The sequence below is a fragment of the Chaetomium globosum genome, genomic scaffold, assembly GCF_000143365.1.
Source record: "Chaetomium globosum CBS 148.51 scaffold_1 genomic scaffold, whole genome shotgun sequence".
Lineage (NCBI taxonomy): Eukaryota > Fungi > Ascomycota > Sordariomycetes > Sordariales > Chaetomiaceae > Chaetomium > Chaetomium globosum.
In genome coordinates, this window is record NT_165976.1 from 4,520,177 (window position 1) to 4,534,662 (window position 14,486).

At 55.8% G+C, this 14,486-nt stretch overlaps 6 protein-coding genes across 6 annotated transcripts in view; 4 read left to right on the forward strand and 2 right to left on the reverse strand.

Moving 5' to 3' along the window:
• Positions 1-1,748, forward strand: part of CHGG_01471 (uncharacterized protein) — a gene marked incomplete at both ends in the record, with an annotated part of 3,586 nt that extends 1,838 nt beyond the window's left edge. Inside the window, 2 exons of the mRNA XM_001220691.1 lie at positions 45-253; positions 652-1,748. Coding sequence (XP_001220692.1) covers positions 45-253; positions 652-1,748 — 1,306 coding nt within the window. The remainder of the gene's footprint in view (positions 1-44; positions 254-651) is intronic.
• A 1,589-nt stretch (positions 1,749-3,337) lies between these two features.
• On the reverse strand, positions 3,338-5,182 carry CHGG_01472 (uncharacterized protein; the record flags this gene model as incomplete). The annotated part of the gene is made up of 1 exon (XM_001220692.1): positions 3,338-5,182. One exon carries the CDS (start codon positions 5,180-5,182, stop codon positions 3,338-3,340), a length of 1,845 nt encoding a protein of 614 aa, XP_001220693.1.
• A 711-nt stretch (positions 5,183-5,893) lies between these two features.
• Positions 5,894-9,113, forward strand: CHGG_01473 (uncharacterized protein; the record flags this gene model as incomplete). The annotated part of the gene is made up of 4 exons (XM_001220693.1): positions 5,894-5,957; positions 6,158-7,245; positions 7,349-8,184; positions 8,240-9,113. The coding sequence occupies 4 exons, from the start codon at positions 5,894-5,896 to the stop codon at positions 9,111-9,113; spliced, it is 2,862 nt and encodes a 953-aa protein (XP_001220694.1).
• A 958-nt stretch (positions 9,114-10,071) lies between these two features.
• On the forward strand, positions 10,072-11,380 carry CHGG_01474 (uncharacterized protein; the record flags this gene model as incomplete). The annotated part of the gene is made up of 2 exons (XM_001220694.1): positions 10,072-10,938; positions 11,096-11,380. 2 exons carry the CDS (start codon positions 10,072-10,074, stop codon positions 11,378-11,380), a joined length of 1,152 nt encoding a protein of 383 aa, XP_001220695.1.
• A 645-nt stretch (positions 11,381-12,025) lies between these two features.
• CHGG_01475 (uncharacterized protein) lies at positions 12,026-12,858 on the reverse strand (the record flags this gene model as incomplete). The annotated part of the gene is made up of 3 exons (XM_001220695.1): positions 12,026-12,322; positions 12,402-12,700; positions 12,759-12,858. The coding sequence occupies 3 exons, from the start codon at positions 12,856-12,858 to the stop codon at positions 12,026-12,028; spliced, it is 696 nt and encodes a 231-aa protein (XP_001220696.1).
• Positions 12,859-13,252: 394 nt separating this feature from the next.
• On the forward strand, positions 13,253-13,612 carry CHGG_01476 (uncharacterized protein; the record flags this gene model as incomplete). The annotated part of the gene is made up of 1 exon (XM_001220696.1): positions 13,253-13,612. The coding sequence occupies one exon, from the start codon at positions 13,253-13,255 to the stop codon at positions 13,610-13,612; it is 360 nt and encodes a 119-aa protein (XP_001220697.1).
• Positions 13,613-14,486: the final 874 nt, after the last annotated feature.

Sequence of the window (14,486 nt, forward strand, 5' to 3'; positions counted from 1 at the left end):
GTGGATATCCTAAATGATGAATTCTAAAATACATCTTTAATTAGGCTTTTTCTTACATTGGAGCGTCTTCTTGTGGTTTGCTGCCGTAGGGCCCTTCTGGTGAATTTCTTACGAACATCATCCCGTTGTGGCAAAGGGTGTAGTCGACTAGTTTGCCGCGCTGCGCGGCCCCATGCCAGACGAAATTCTGGTTGGGGAGGCCTGGGTGGGAGGGGGGTGATGGGTGTGGGAAGGGGGATGGGAATGGGCATGAGTGTGTGGTTGTGCCGAGGGGGGTGTATTTGAGGGTTGTGTGGGGGTTGAGAGAGGTGGTGAAGGAGATGGAGATGGAGATGGAGAAGGAAAAGGAGAGGGCCCGGGGAGGGGGGAGGGACACCGGCCCATGGGCAAAGAAAGATGAGCTTCAAGTGTAGATATCGATGAGCCTGTGACTTTGACTATAAGAATGAGAAGACATTCTCGGAAGAATACACTCTATTTCCGTTTTACTTGGTTAGTTTCTTTACTTCAATTTCCTTTACTCGGTTTCTTCCCTAATTTCTTTTCTCGGGGTCCCCCAAGGCTCACCCCTTTCCCCTGTTCTCTTCATCCTCTACATTTCCTCATTATACAAGCAGCTAAAAGATGAGCACCCTCACTTGGCTATAACAGGGTTTGCGGATGACACCAACCTTCTAGTATTTGGTCGAAACCCCGAAGCCAATGTCCGGCAACTAGAGGCGGCGTGGGAAACGTGTATACGATGGGCGGACAGTCGGGGGATGAAGTTCGCCCCGGAAAAGAGCGAACTGATCCATTTCAACAAAGGGCGACGGCAGTGGACCGAACAAGTAAACCTTGCCAACCCAAGGGGAGGCACCAGCCCCGTTAAACCAGAAGGGTCTGCCAGGTTCCTGGGAGTCTGGTTGGACTGGAAACTCAACTGGAAGGCCCACCTGGTGGCGGTGGAGAAGAAGCTGAGGACCCAGAGCTATGCCCTGTCGAGGATCGTGGCAAAGACATGGGGGATGGGGCTAGCCAAAGCGCGAGAAGTGTACACAAAGTGCATCCGGTCGGCGCTGGCCTATGGCGCATCATCGTTTCACATCCCCACGGATGTGGGAGGCGAGCCGGCAAAGAAAGGCATCACTAAGGCCCTCGGGAAGGCCCAGAACAAGAGCTTGCGGATTGTGGCGGGAGCCTTTAAGTCTACCCCCATCCGTAACCTCGAGACAGAGACATGGGTACCACCATTAGACTTGTACCTAAACAAACGGCTTGCAGATTTCGAAAACCGACTCCAACAACCCGATCTGGACGACGGTCGAGGCGGCAAGAAGACGGCGGCGAGCGTTGTCCTCACCGCCTGCCGCAAGATTCAGCAGAGACTCAGCTCGAGGAGGGGCAACAGGGGCCGACCGCGAACCTTGGGACCTCAAGGGCCTACGGCGGTGGAGAGAGCCGCGGGCACGGTCATGCGCTGGACGGGGGGAACCGTTGACACGAACAGGGTAGTAGAAGAGGCTTGGAAAGCCAGGTGGTTAAAGGAGCGGGACGGCAGGGCAATCACCAGGCCGGCGGACGACTTTGACCATCAGCAGGAGACGCTATTCCGGAACGAAACCCTAAGGAGGCACGACGGTCTCAGCAAGGCAAAGAGCTCACTGCTGATTCAAATCCGGACGGGAGCGATAGGCTTATGGGACTTCTTGTTTACACGGGAAGTCCCGGAGGTTCTGACTCCTGCCTGCGAGTGTGGCGAGGGATGAGAGACTGCCGAACACCTGGTAGTGTGGTGTTTGGCCCCACCGTTGACTAGAAGATGGGAGAGAACTGGAATTCGGACACGACGGGACTTTTACTCTGTTCTACACGGCATCAATCCCACGACTGCACGGCTCGCGAGGAGAGTTCTCGACTGGCTGATGGACTCGGGGAAGCTGCCGATGTACAGCTTAGCCAGGAGGCTCGAGCTGGAAGCGGCGGTCTGAAGCGCCCCCGTTCGGAGGCCAGGAGGCCTCCTCTCTTTGTATATGTGGGCTCACTAAAACGCATCGCTCCTTGATTGTTGGTATGGGTTTTTCACCCGGCCCGGGAGGGCACGGTTTTCCTGTACACTAAATAGCTGAGGGTCCGGCACGCCCTAGGGCATAGCGGAGTATGAATAATAATTTCTTTTCTCTGTCTTCTTTTCTCCAGCTAATCTCTTTGCTCAGTTTCCTTTGCCTCTCTCATTTCTCGACATCCTTTACTTCTTTCTCTTTTCTTGGGTTCCATTACTTCATTCTCTTTTCCGGCCTCCTTTACCTCTTTCTCTTTCTTGATTCTTGCTCCCCTTTTGAGTTCTGCTTTAGCCAAAGGGTGAGTGAGGAATTAAGGGGTGGTTGTGGTGGTGTTGTTTGTTTGGGACAGGGGGATGTGTGGGGCGTGGCGTTGAGGGGAGTTGAGCAGTCACTTTCACTTCATGAACTGCTTTGTCTTACGTTGTGAGAGAGAGCAATCTGAAACTGAATTATATGACAGCTCTCAAAACATGGGCCAGTGAATAGAAATGACAAGGTTCTTGCTTCGGCCATGGGTAGTTGCAGGGAGCTGCATATGCGCCCAACTCAGGGTTTGCTCTTTGTGTCGAGCTGGGACTTAAGGAGCGCGTCCGCATGCTGGAGTCAACATCACCTCCTCTCTCTCTTTCCCCAAGCGAACCACAAGGCCTAGGTTCCTGACCCGGATACCTCTCTCTGTCTCCCGCAAGGAACGCAGAACCCAAGTCCTCGACGACCCCCTGAGTCTCGACACCAGGGCCGAACCCAGCACCGCCATCATGGCCAGGAAGAAGAGGTCTCGCAACATCGCCGCGGAATTCAACACCTACTTCGGCGCGGGCACTGTCCAAGACTGGCAGCGTCTATGTCGTGACGTCGGGCTCACCGGCGAGTACACCAACATCAAGCAGTGCCGGGAGGTATGTGAAATTGCCCCCCTGAGATTGCGCAACAACCCGAACTAGTAATTAACAGGAGACAAATGACAGGCTCTACATACCGTCCACGTCAACATCCACGACCTTCTCGATGCGGTAGGGAGGGGGGCGACACCGCAGCGCTTCGGGAACGCGAGGCAACTGGCCGAATACACTATGCGGACGCGCAAGATTTTCCCAAAGAAGCGGGCCAAGGAGATGGGGCCTGTGAGGGCTCTGTTGCGGATGATCTTCTGATCCCAACACCACGCTGTATCTAGAATTCGAGGGAACACTCCCACTTCCTCTCTCGGAACATCAATTGCACACCAACCCCCACCCTATCCTTTCTCTCACTCTGCCTGTACATGCTGCTCCCCACGTAACCAACCCCCCCGTTCAGCCCCTAATCTCCCACAACCGAATCTTGCCCACATCATTCCCTACCGCCAACACATCACTCCCCGCGCTGAACGCCACCGCCGTAATCCGCCCCAGCGGCGTCTGCTCAGTCGGCCAGTTCCGGTAGACGGTGCAGGTAGGCAGGTGCACCAGCCGGAGGGCGTCCTTCTTGTGAAAGCTGCCAAACGCCAGCAGCTGACCATCAAGCGCAAAAGTAACCACCGAAATCGACGTCGTCAGCTGCTCAAACGAGCGCGTCGGCTCCGGCAGCTTCTTGATCTCCACAGCCGCGGCCGCCGCGGCCGCCTGCTTACCAGTCGCCGACCTGGCCAGCAGCTCGTTTCGGTCGTAGACATTCAGCACACCGCTGTTGGACCCGACAGCCACCCAGCGATCGCCGCCCAGCTCGGCCGGCCCGCCGCGCCCGCCCAGCGCCATGACCGTGCCGCCGATGGACCCTTCGTCCCGCCAGATGCCGACGGTCCGGCGCGTGGCCATGCTCCACTCGGCGACCTGCCCGTCCTTCCCCGCGATAGTCAACCCCTCGCCGTCGGCCCACCAGGCGAAGTCGGCGACGCCGCCGCGCCCGTCAATCCGCGCCTGCGCGATCCACTGCATGGACCCGACGCTGACGATGTTCAGCATGCCGCCGCCCTTCTTGTCGCTGGCGACGAGGGCCAGGTAGCGGCCGCAGGGGCTGAGGCGGAAGCGCTCCATGGAGCGGTGCTCCTTCTGGTGGCCCTGGATCTTGGAGACCTTCTTGACGAGGCCCGACGACAGGTTCCAGCTGTGGAAGTAGCGGCGGCGGCCGGCGAAGATGACCTCGTCGCCGTCGGGGCCCACGAAGGCGGCGCGCCGCAGGTCCGTGCGCTTGACCTGCACCGACGTCAGCGCCGGGTTGGGCACCGGGTGCGCCGAACCGTCGATCTGGTGCAGGTACATGACCGAGGAGGTGCTGGAGGACAGGAGGATGGGCCGGCGCGGGTGGAAGGAGAGGGACGAGACGCCCGCCTTGTGCGTGTCGGGGATGTCGCGGGTGCGTTGGATGTCGAGGGTTTCTGGGCGGAGCTTGCGGCGCTTGGACTGGGTGTTGTCGGAGGTGGGGGCGAAGGATTTGGCGTCGCGGAGGAATGTGTCGAGGGGCAGGGGGGCGTCGATGCCCTCGCCGTCGCTGTCTACTTCCATGTCTGAGGCGGAGGAGTCGTTCGAGGCGGCTGACGAGCGGCGCCTCCTCCGTTTGGACCCGGCGGTAGCGGCCTCGTTGGCCCATTCGGGGAGGGGGTAAAGACGGAGGTACTGTTGCCGTAACCGCCGTGCGTATTCAGTGCCGCTAACAACATCCTCTGCTTCGGTGTTTCTGAGTTTCCTAAGCCGTGTTGCTCCGGCCAGGGAGACGGTCAACCTCTCATCGTCACTGTCCTCCCACGCGGGCGCTTCCTCTTCCTTTTCTTGTGGTGCTTGCCTCGCCTCAACCAATTCAAGCTCCTCGTCTGAGTCTCCTCCCGTGTCGAGGGTAAAGAGCATTGAGTCGGAGACATGCTCGTGGCCTGTGGCTGTAGCATCATCTTCAGGCGCGACTTTTACAAGCGCTTTGGAGTCGGTGACAGCAGGAAGAAAGTCGTCACGGAATAATTGCTCGCGGAATGTCTCCCTGCTTCCTAAGACGAAGCGCTCCAGCTCCTCCTCGTCGGAATCCTTGTCGAGAAGCGCAGTTCTCCTCTTTTCGGCGAAATCGTCGGAGTCGGAGTCGGAGGATGAGAGGACGTCATCTTCGTCGAAGTTGGCAAATGACCCCTCGTCGGAGGGCAAGTCCTCTTGTTGTTCTTGGCGGCGCCTCGACATGGTGAGTTGTTGTGAGAAATTTGGCTATGGAAGAACACAGAGGGGCAGATCAATCAGTGATCGCTTTGGTTCACTTTTTTTTTCTGAGCTTGCATCGCAGCCTTGCAGAATGGTCGACGCCAAGACTTTACTAAGTGGGGCCATGTGCGAATAAGTCAGGGTCTTCCCTCAGCCTCGCACATAATCTCTTGTAGTTATGTACTAAGTTAGTTACGTACTTCGTATATATCAGAACAGAGGGACCATGCCGCTTCGCGGCCCGCCAAAGGAAGCCTGGAGGAACGCGCCGGCGCAATTAGCCCACGGCCGCATCACAATGCCGTCGTGCGATTAGTTTTAGGATGGCTCATAAATGTTGGAAAGCAAGCAAGAGCAGTTCTTTGGTCAATCTCAGAAGTTAGTAATACAGCACAGCGGTGCTCCAGGGCTGGCTGGTAGTTCGGGGATTTCGAGCATGGTTCGGCGACGAAAATGGGTTTCTACTTGCAACTCACAGAGCCAACTGGTACAAAGCAACTGAAATCTGCAAAAAGAGCTAACAACTCAGTTAACGTACCGAACGAGATTAGTCCCGAACAAGAAACAGATATCTTGCGCTAGCGTAAATAAGGTAGTTAACGTTTTTTTAGTTCCTGAGGCAGCCGGACACCCGTTATTCCAACAGATGGCTGCCGCAAAAGGCAGTTTCTTGGCATTGATCACTTCCCAATCATGCCATCCGGCGGGCTCGAGGTGCTGTATGCAAGCGCCCACAGCATCAGGGCCCCCAATGTGGGTGTGTGTAATTGGCGTGTGTAATTGGTGAGCCTGTTGTTGCGGCCTGATCCCGCCCGGCTTGATCCTTTTCAGCTTGCTCTCGTTTTTCTATGGCAACTGTTGTACAAGGCTGCGCTCCTCAGTGTGATAAAACAACATGTCGTTGTCACGTCGCCTCTCTCTCCTCGGGTGACTCAATTCCAGCTTCCGTCAATGTAGGCCGACCTTATAACCCCAACAATCTGCTCGTCAATCTGACGGTTTCATCCGCTTTCATCCGCACCATGACATCCCACAACGCTCTCGACAGCCCCGACTACTATGGGGTCGCTTGGATCGCTGCTCTTCCCATCGAGCGGGCCGCTGCAAAAGCGATGCTCGACGAGGAACATGCGCCTCCAACTGGCTTCGTTAGACACCAAACCGATGCAAACGTTTATACATGGGGTCGGGTGGGTGAGCACAACATCGTCATCGCCTCTCTTGCCGCCGGAGTCTATGGAACTACCTCGGCTGCGACCACGGCATCGAGCCTGCTTGCCTCTCTGCCATCCATCCGTGTTGGTCTTTTGGTCGGCATAGGCGGCGGCATCGCCCGACCGGACGAGGATTACGATATACGGCTCGGCGACGTTGTCGTGAGCCAGCCCGACGGGACCACAGGCGGCGTCTACCAGTACGACTTGATCAAGGCCAAGTCTGGTGACAGGCGTGAGCGCAAAGGCTTTCTCAGACCTCCTCCGACCGTCCTCCTTAATGCGCTTGCCAGCATCCAGGCCGATCACGAGTCGACGGACTCCAAGGTTCCCAACTTCCTTCAACAGATGCTAAAGAAGAACCCGAAAATGAATAGAAGATCCAAGCAAAGTCCTGGCTATATTCACCAGGGCACCGACAACGACCGGCTCTTCCAATCTTCATGCGACCACGTCCCCGGGCCGGACTGTCGGGGCTGTGACACGGCTGACGAGGTTAAACGCGATGCTCGAGACACCACCGACCCCGAGATCCACTACGGAACTATCGCATCCGGCAACTCGCTTGTCAAAGACGCCGCCACGCGTGATCGGATTGTTGCCGACGTCGGCGTGAACTGCATCTGCTTTGAGATGGAAGCAGCCGGCCTGATGAACCACTTTCCCTGTCTTGTGATCCGAGGGATCTGCGACTACGCCGATTCCCACAAGAACGATCGATGGCAACGCTATGCCTCGGCCACCGCCGCTGCGTATGCCAAGGAGCTCCTGGCCTACGTGCCGGTCGCGGAGGTTCATGAGACCAAAAGGGCACTGGAAGTGCTTAATCAAGTTAGTGACCCTATATTCTCCCACGGGGGCCTTGGCAAGCGAATGATCAAGGGACAGTAATAATCCCTCTTTGAAGACATTCTGACCTGCATTGCTTCAACAGAAACTCGATAGTGTGCAGCAGACCACAGCTGCAGCGAAACTGGCCACTGATTCCATCCAGGCCGACCTTCGTACCGAGAAGATCGAGCGCTGGCTTCGACCCTCTGATCCGTCTACAAACGCCAACCACGCGAGGGAGCTCCGCCATGAGGGGACAGGTGCGTGGCTCTTGGAAAGTCCGGTCTTCCAAGAGTGGCACTCGGGGTCTCGTCAATATTTATGGCTGCATGGGCTCGCGGGATGTGGAAAGACGGTTCTCAGTGCGACTGTGCTGGATCATCTCGCAAAGGGAAACGACCGTCGTATCCTCAGCTTCTTCTTTGACTTTAGCGACACGGCAAAGCAGACCGTGGATGCCATGCTGCGGTCACTTGCTTTCCAACTCTACCGAGGCAGGGCTCGTTCTGCAGGTGTTCTTGACGCCTCATTCCAAGCACACCAGGATGGCCGCAACCAACTTGCAACGAAGACACTCTCAGATGCTTTATTCAAGATGCTCGCAGTCCAGAAGAAAGTCTCTATCGTTCTAGATGCCTTAGACGAGTCGAGAACGAGGGCCGACCTACTCCTCTGGATTAGGGACGTAGTGTCCAGGCCAGAGCTGGGCCACGTCCAGCTGTTCTGTACCGGTCGGCCTGAAGCCGAGTTCCTGCGCGACATCCCCTCGTTGATAGGCGAGGGAAACAGCTTAGAACTTAACAAGCAGGCTGTCAACGCCGACATCCGATCATACGTCGCAGCACAGCTTTCGCAACGACGCGAATTTCGGGACAAGCCCTTGTCGCAGGATCTCCTCCTGCTGATCCAGAGTAGGGTTGGAGACGGGGCCAACGGGATGTGAGATATCACTGCTTCGATTGATATGCTGATGGTTTGCTGACACGGTGCTTAGGTTCAGGTGGGCGTTCTGTCAATTGGATAGCCTAGCTCGATGTCGTCATGAAGCAGCTATTGAGGAGGCTCTCGCATCTTTGCCGCGGACCCTGGAAGACACGTACCGACGCATGATTGAATGCATACCGATGGAGCTTAAAAACGACGCGATGCGGCTCCTGCAGTTTCTAGTGCATTCGACGCGACCTCTCAAGCTGGCCGAGGCTAAAGAAGTAATAGCAACGCAGATCGAAAACGAGCCGCGAGGGTTTGACGTCAAGCGTCGACTGTTTTGCGATACTGATGTTTTGGACTACTGTCCTAGCTTAGTGACAGTCGTTCACGCCGCCGGCAAAGAGCTACATCTTGCCCACTTTTCTGTCAAAGAGTACCTTCTCAGAGACGAGCGGTTCAACATTACGATTGCTAGCATTCCCATTGCGAGGACGTGCTTGACTTATCTTACGGACATAAACGGTAACCACGAAGAGATTAAGCGGGATTTTCCAATGGCAAGATTTGCGGCGGAAGTCTGGACATACTATGCCACGTTCGCTCAGGCTTCGGAAAATATGGTTCAAACAACTGTTAGGTTCCTAGAAGAGGAAGTGACGTTTCAGCGGTGGGCTCGTTTGTATCAGTCTGATAGGGACTGGGACGATGACCCAGGTCCTCCACAAGGTTCCAGGCTCTATTATGCTTGCTTCGCTGGGCTCGTAACACCTGCGCAAATTCTTATCAGCAAAGGAGCGGACGTCAACGCGCAGGGCGGCGAATACGGCAACGCTCTCCAGGCCGCCTCATCAGGAGGCCATCAAGAGATTGTCAAACTGCTGTTGGACAAGGGAGCAGACGTCAATGCGCAGGGCGGCGAATACGGCAACGCTCTCTAGGCCGCCTCATCGGAAGGCCATCAAGAGATTGTTAAACTGTTCGAAAAAAAGGGCGGTATGACATCGTCTTTGAAGCGCTCCAGCTCTGGAATTCCAGGCGACCTGAAAAAAAAACTTCGTCCTATGGTCCCTGAACCAGTTGATCAAATGGCCAGTCGAGAGTAGAAGCTCGTTGCGATGCGTCTTGGGTTCGGGTCCTAGATTTTCGATCACCCAGGTGGAAGTGGGGAAATCTGTAGGATAGCCGCCAACTCCTGTTGATACCTCTCGTGTAAGAAGCACTCGTCCCAAGAAGGGAATCAGTTTGTACGCGGGCTAAACCGGGACCTTCAGTATGAGCAGCTTTCACTGGCCGTGTTCGTAGGAAATACAAAGCTGAGGTCAATAGGAGTAGGCTCTTATTGAGCTTGAAGTTGCTGTAGATAGCGAGCTTGGTCTCAGCTAACTATCGCATTTTAGCCACACATGGCACTCTAGGTGGGGAATGGCGGCGGCGTTGGGGCGAACGTCGAGAGCATCGATCCTTAGGAGCATTACGAAGCCTTCCTGGATGTCCTATCCGCGGTCCGACGTAGCGAAATCAAGAATATGAAGAGGCGAGGGCAGTTGACCCAAGCCGGGACGACAACACTGCTGCCCAGCGTGGTCGCCATTTCTACACCATGCTACAGGACCTCCAAGATTCGCCTTTCCGTGGCATGGGAGTTCCCAGCCGCGAGGAGATCGACGCGATATTGAAGCTCCAGAATAGGAAGGACAGCAGCGCGACGACAACTATCTAGGGTAGGTAAACCAATCCGTCTTCTGCGCATGCGGACGAACCCCATGAAAGCCTACGGCGGCCCGCCCACGGAGACGAAGGACCAGCAGATATGGTTGGTCCGGCGGGCAGATGAACCTCAAACTCAGTCGTTATACAAGGTACGTCTCGAAAGAAGAAAAGTTGCGTTGGAAAAATATGGTCATGTTGATCGTCGACGAGATCAGCCAGGTGGGCGGACTCACGCTCGCGGCGCTAGACGGCCGTCTGCGGCAGTACAGGGATGATCAGCATCGACCGTTTGGCGGGATCCCAATGGTGATGTCCTTTGGTGACTTCTTCCAGTTCGACCCCGTCCTGCAGACCAGCCTCCTCTTGCCAAGGCCTAGGGACCGCAGCGGACAGAGACCAGAGAGCTCAGCAAAGCACCTAGCAGCGCATAAGCTGTTCCTCCAGTTCACGAACGTCGTCATCCTCCGCGAACAGGTCCGCGCGGCCGGCTGTCCAAGGCTGCGGGGCTTCCTCCGGCGTCTGCGCAACGGCGAGCAGACCGAGCTAGACTTCCAGCGGCTATGCCACCGCCTCCATACACCGTCGTGCGAGTCCTCCTTCGTAGATGGCTTGAGAGCCATCACGCCTCTGAACCGAGACCGGTGGGACCTGAACATGGCGGCCGTCGTCCAGTGGGCTCGTGCCCACGGCAAGCACATCTCCATCTTTGTGGCCAAGCACGATACTGAGTCGGGGAAACGACTGAGTGCGGGGGGCCTATGCCATGTGGTGACTCGCAACCAGTTTGTCGGGCTGAAGGTGGTCAACGGCGCACCTTTCAAGACCGTCGACATCTTTCCCGATCTTGCTGCCGGCACCATTGCCCTCGCCAGTGACGTGACTCTTCATCTTGGACCGCTGGTGGCCGTCCTCCTTCAGTCAGACGATAGCGCGGGCCCCGCCATCCCCGGGCTCCCCAATGGCACCATCCTGATCAAGAGCAAGACGGTCGCCATCCCGAGCCAGATGCGGGGCAAAGAAGGCAGATGGAGGGGCAAGCCGGGTTTCAGGTGGGTTACCCACAGAACCCGGGCCTCTCTGCACGCCGGCCTTCGCCATGACAGATCAGAAGGGCCAAGGCAAACAGTTCTCGGATGTGCTCGTCAACCTCAAAGGCGTCCATTCGAGCGGCACGGCGACGCGGCCCAGCTTCATGAGCCTGTACGTGCAGCTATCGAGGGCGGAGAGCTGGGACGGGCTGCATCTGTTTCGGAAACCGGCGCGTGGCGACTTTATCGAGCCCAAGAATGTGCTTGACAAAGACATGAGGGAGGCTATAGTCAAGCTGGAACGACGGGGCGAGGAGACCAGACGGCGGTTCGAGCAAGACCACAGGCACGAGTCGTGGTTTCAAGAATGGGATGCCATGCCTGAATCTGGCCAGGGTACTGAAACCGATGACGTAGAGGACGCGGCGCTCTGGCGAGACCCTGGGGTTTCCGAGCTCAGATCGTAGCACAGCTCTCCACCGTTGCTCTGTTTTGGAGCTCTTTTCCAGCGGAATAAGCTGCTTCAATTAATATTTTCCTTCTCAACTTGTTGCCGTGTTGCCCTGCAATCTGCATCTTTTCGTGGTCGTCGCTGAAGCTGCCTAGGGCTGCGCCGTCTCATTGGCCCTTATAAACCGGGGCCAGCCCCACAGCCGACAGACCCCAACAGATCGTCCGTGCACCACCACTGCCAAGCCCAACTTCGAGGCGCTCATCGTCAGAGGCAAGTTCCTCCAGACAAAGCAACATGACTGCTTCCACAATCGTTAGGATAATGACAGTAGAACTTCACAGTTTACAGGGAGACATGACACGGCTTTTTCTGATGGGGCGTTTGATGGGGCGTTTTATGGGGCGGAAGTGGTCCGTGCTTGGAGCATACCATGGTTTTTCTCGGAAAAGAAACCTTTCGGAAGTACTCGTTCCTCGTACGTTCCTCCAGGCATTTGAGATGAAACGAGGTGAATGCGAGAGTTGATGTTTGCGAAATTTGAATGACTCAAATAAAGCATTCTATTCATCTTATACCCAGATATGAGGTCATGGAACCTCTCTATTCACTCCATCCCTGGGTATTATCACAACCATCACAGGTCTCTTCCCATTTTATCTCACATCACCAACGCAACAACCAGACCCGCCACACCAATCCACCCCATCCCTCCCCTCCAGCTCGCCGCGCCGTTAGGATTGGTCTCCAACGTCGTCGCATCGCCCGGCGCAAACATGACCGGCACACTGTTATCCGCCGACTCGAAGACCTCCTCGGGGCTGAGCAGTGGGTTATCCAGTTCTGCGCACGAGGGCCGGTTGTCGCTGGCGGGGATGCTGTTGGTGACGGAGATGGGTAGGTCAAATATGGTGTAATAGTCCTCGCCGTTGAGGCGGAAGGACTGGCGGATGGAGACCTGAAGATACGTGCGCGCCGCCGTCAGTTTTACTTGTTCTGGGTGGTAAGAGGGGGTCTAGGAGATGTGCCTGGCTTACATTGTACGCCCCCCGAGCGGTGTCTCCCAAGCCCTTGTCTGCACCGCCGTCCCCGACCAGGCAGTCGGGCCAGGTCCACTTGACGTGCTTCACGGTGCTGCCGGGCTCTTGGAACATGATGTCGCCCAGGCTGGCGTTATTGGCCGAGGCGGTGCCGTTGGTGATGGTAAAGTTGTGCATTGTTTTGTAGCTGGACAGAAAGATGTCGATTTTGTGGATCATGCTGGAGCTGTCCTCGGGGTAAGGGGGAAGCTGGAGTTTGCCGTTGACGGACACGTCCAAGGCGACTTCGATGAGGTCTTGGGAAGTTGATTAGTCGCCCTTGAATCAAGTGCGTGGGAGAGGAAAGGGACATACCCCCGCCGAGGGGCGTGCCCGGCTGAGGGGCATCAACGATAACCAGACCCGGAGTAAAGATCTGGCCGTTGGCGATGGTAAAGTTGAGCGCGGACGCCATCTGGGCAGCAACCAAAAAGGCTGCCCCCACGTATGTGGTCAGGGATTTGGATGCCATTCCTTTCTTGAATCCTAAACTAAGATTACAATAATTGCAGCGCCGCGAATAAAAAAGCTCGGATAACAGGCGTTCCTCAAAAAAAGTTGAACGTCGAAACTATGGGGTGAAGGAGTGTACGAAAGATAAGCTGCCGTCTGAAACTTCTAGAACTTCGAGAAACCTCAAACAACGGGAAGAATATCGAAAAGAGAAGACGAGTAGCGGCCATAAGGGCGTTGGAGGGTATTGCGACCCCTAAATAACGAAACGAAATTAAGAGGATGGGCTAACAAGAACCGGGTTCGCTTCCTGTCTTGTCCCGGATCCGCTCCCGCGGGTGTGGGATGCCGAATCCATGTACCAGATCGGATGTACTGGAGCCGAGGACAAACGACCGATTCAACGATTCAACATCATCTTTGTCGATAGAAGAGTGGGCATGAATGATTCGCATGATTCACAGTTGGCGACAGCAAAAGCCGCAGAAAGAACTAGGGGTCAGAACTCCACGTTGGGATACGTCGTCCAAGCTGTTTTGGGATTGCGGGTAGGGTGGAGGAAGAAGCTCTCCGGCTCTCTCTCATGCATGTTGGAGGGTTTCAGATTGACCGAAATTCCTGGGCCTAGCACCAATCCTGATCTGGTAAGCTCCAACGTTGAGCGTAGGGCATCCGCGATGCAGGGCCGAACCTGCCGTGCCGCACGGGCCATGTAACGAAAGTACCACTCAGAATCGTGGGTTTTCAAGAGGTAAATGGTGCAGCGAGAAAGAGGGAAGAAGTAGGGGGCTTGTACGAGTTAAAGGCAAACCGATTTGATCCGGATGTAGTTAGCGTGCTAAGGCCCTATAGGCCCAGTGCCTCCGGGCGAAATAAATTCCATCCATCCATCCATCGTGGGTTGGGTTGAGTTGAGCTCTGATAATGTTTACTTGAGTACGAGATGGACTTTGGATTTGTGAGACACCATTTAAATGTCGGCAACCTCCTCAAAGCCCTGCATCACCCACGCTTGCCACACCATCTCACCATGCACCATTCGACTACTGTGTACGGAATACTTGTAATTGGAGTCTGACCGGTAATGTCGCTGATTGGTCAATTCAAGCCGAGAGCTTCTCCGCTTGCTTCGAAAGTGGGACTCACTGAGACCTCTTGTGGTTCTCAGCTCTCACTCACCACCTTCCACCTTGGGAGTAACACTTGTCGAGATTCCCCATAAAATCCACCATTTTTGAGGGGTCACTAAGTTCGGAGTCGCTTTCGGGAATCGATGACCTCCTTGGGTACTATTTGACCACGTCCTTCCACTTCAAAGGTAGCAAGAAGATCACGTTTCTCCCCCCGTTCCTTCTCAGAGTGGTAAACAAGCAGCCCTTTTATTCAGGGCTACCAACAGACACCAGACCACCCCAATTCTCTACAAACCCCGGGAGGCACCAACCATGGCAATAACAACAGCAGCCCGCGCCCTCTCCCGGGCCCCAACCCTCCACCACCGTTTCCTCTCCACCCGCCGCTTCACCACCACCACCACCACCACCACCACCACCACGCACCCCACCCTCCCCCCCTCCCTCCTCACCCTCT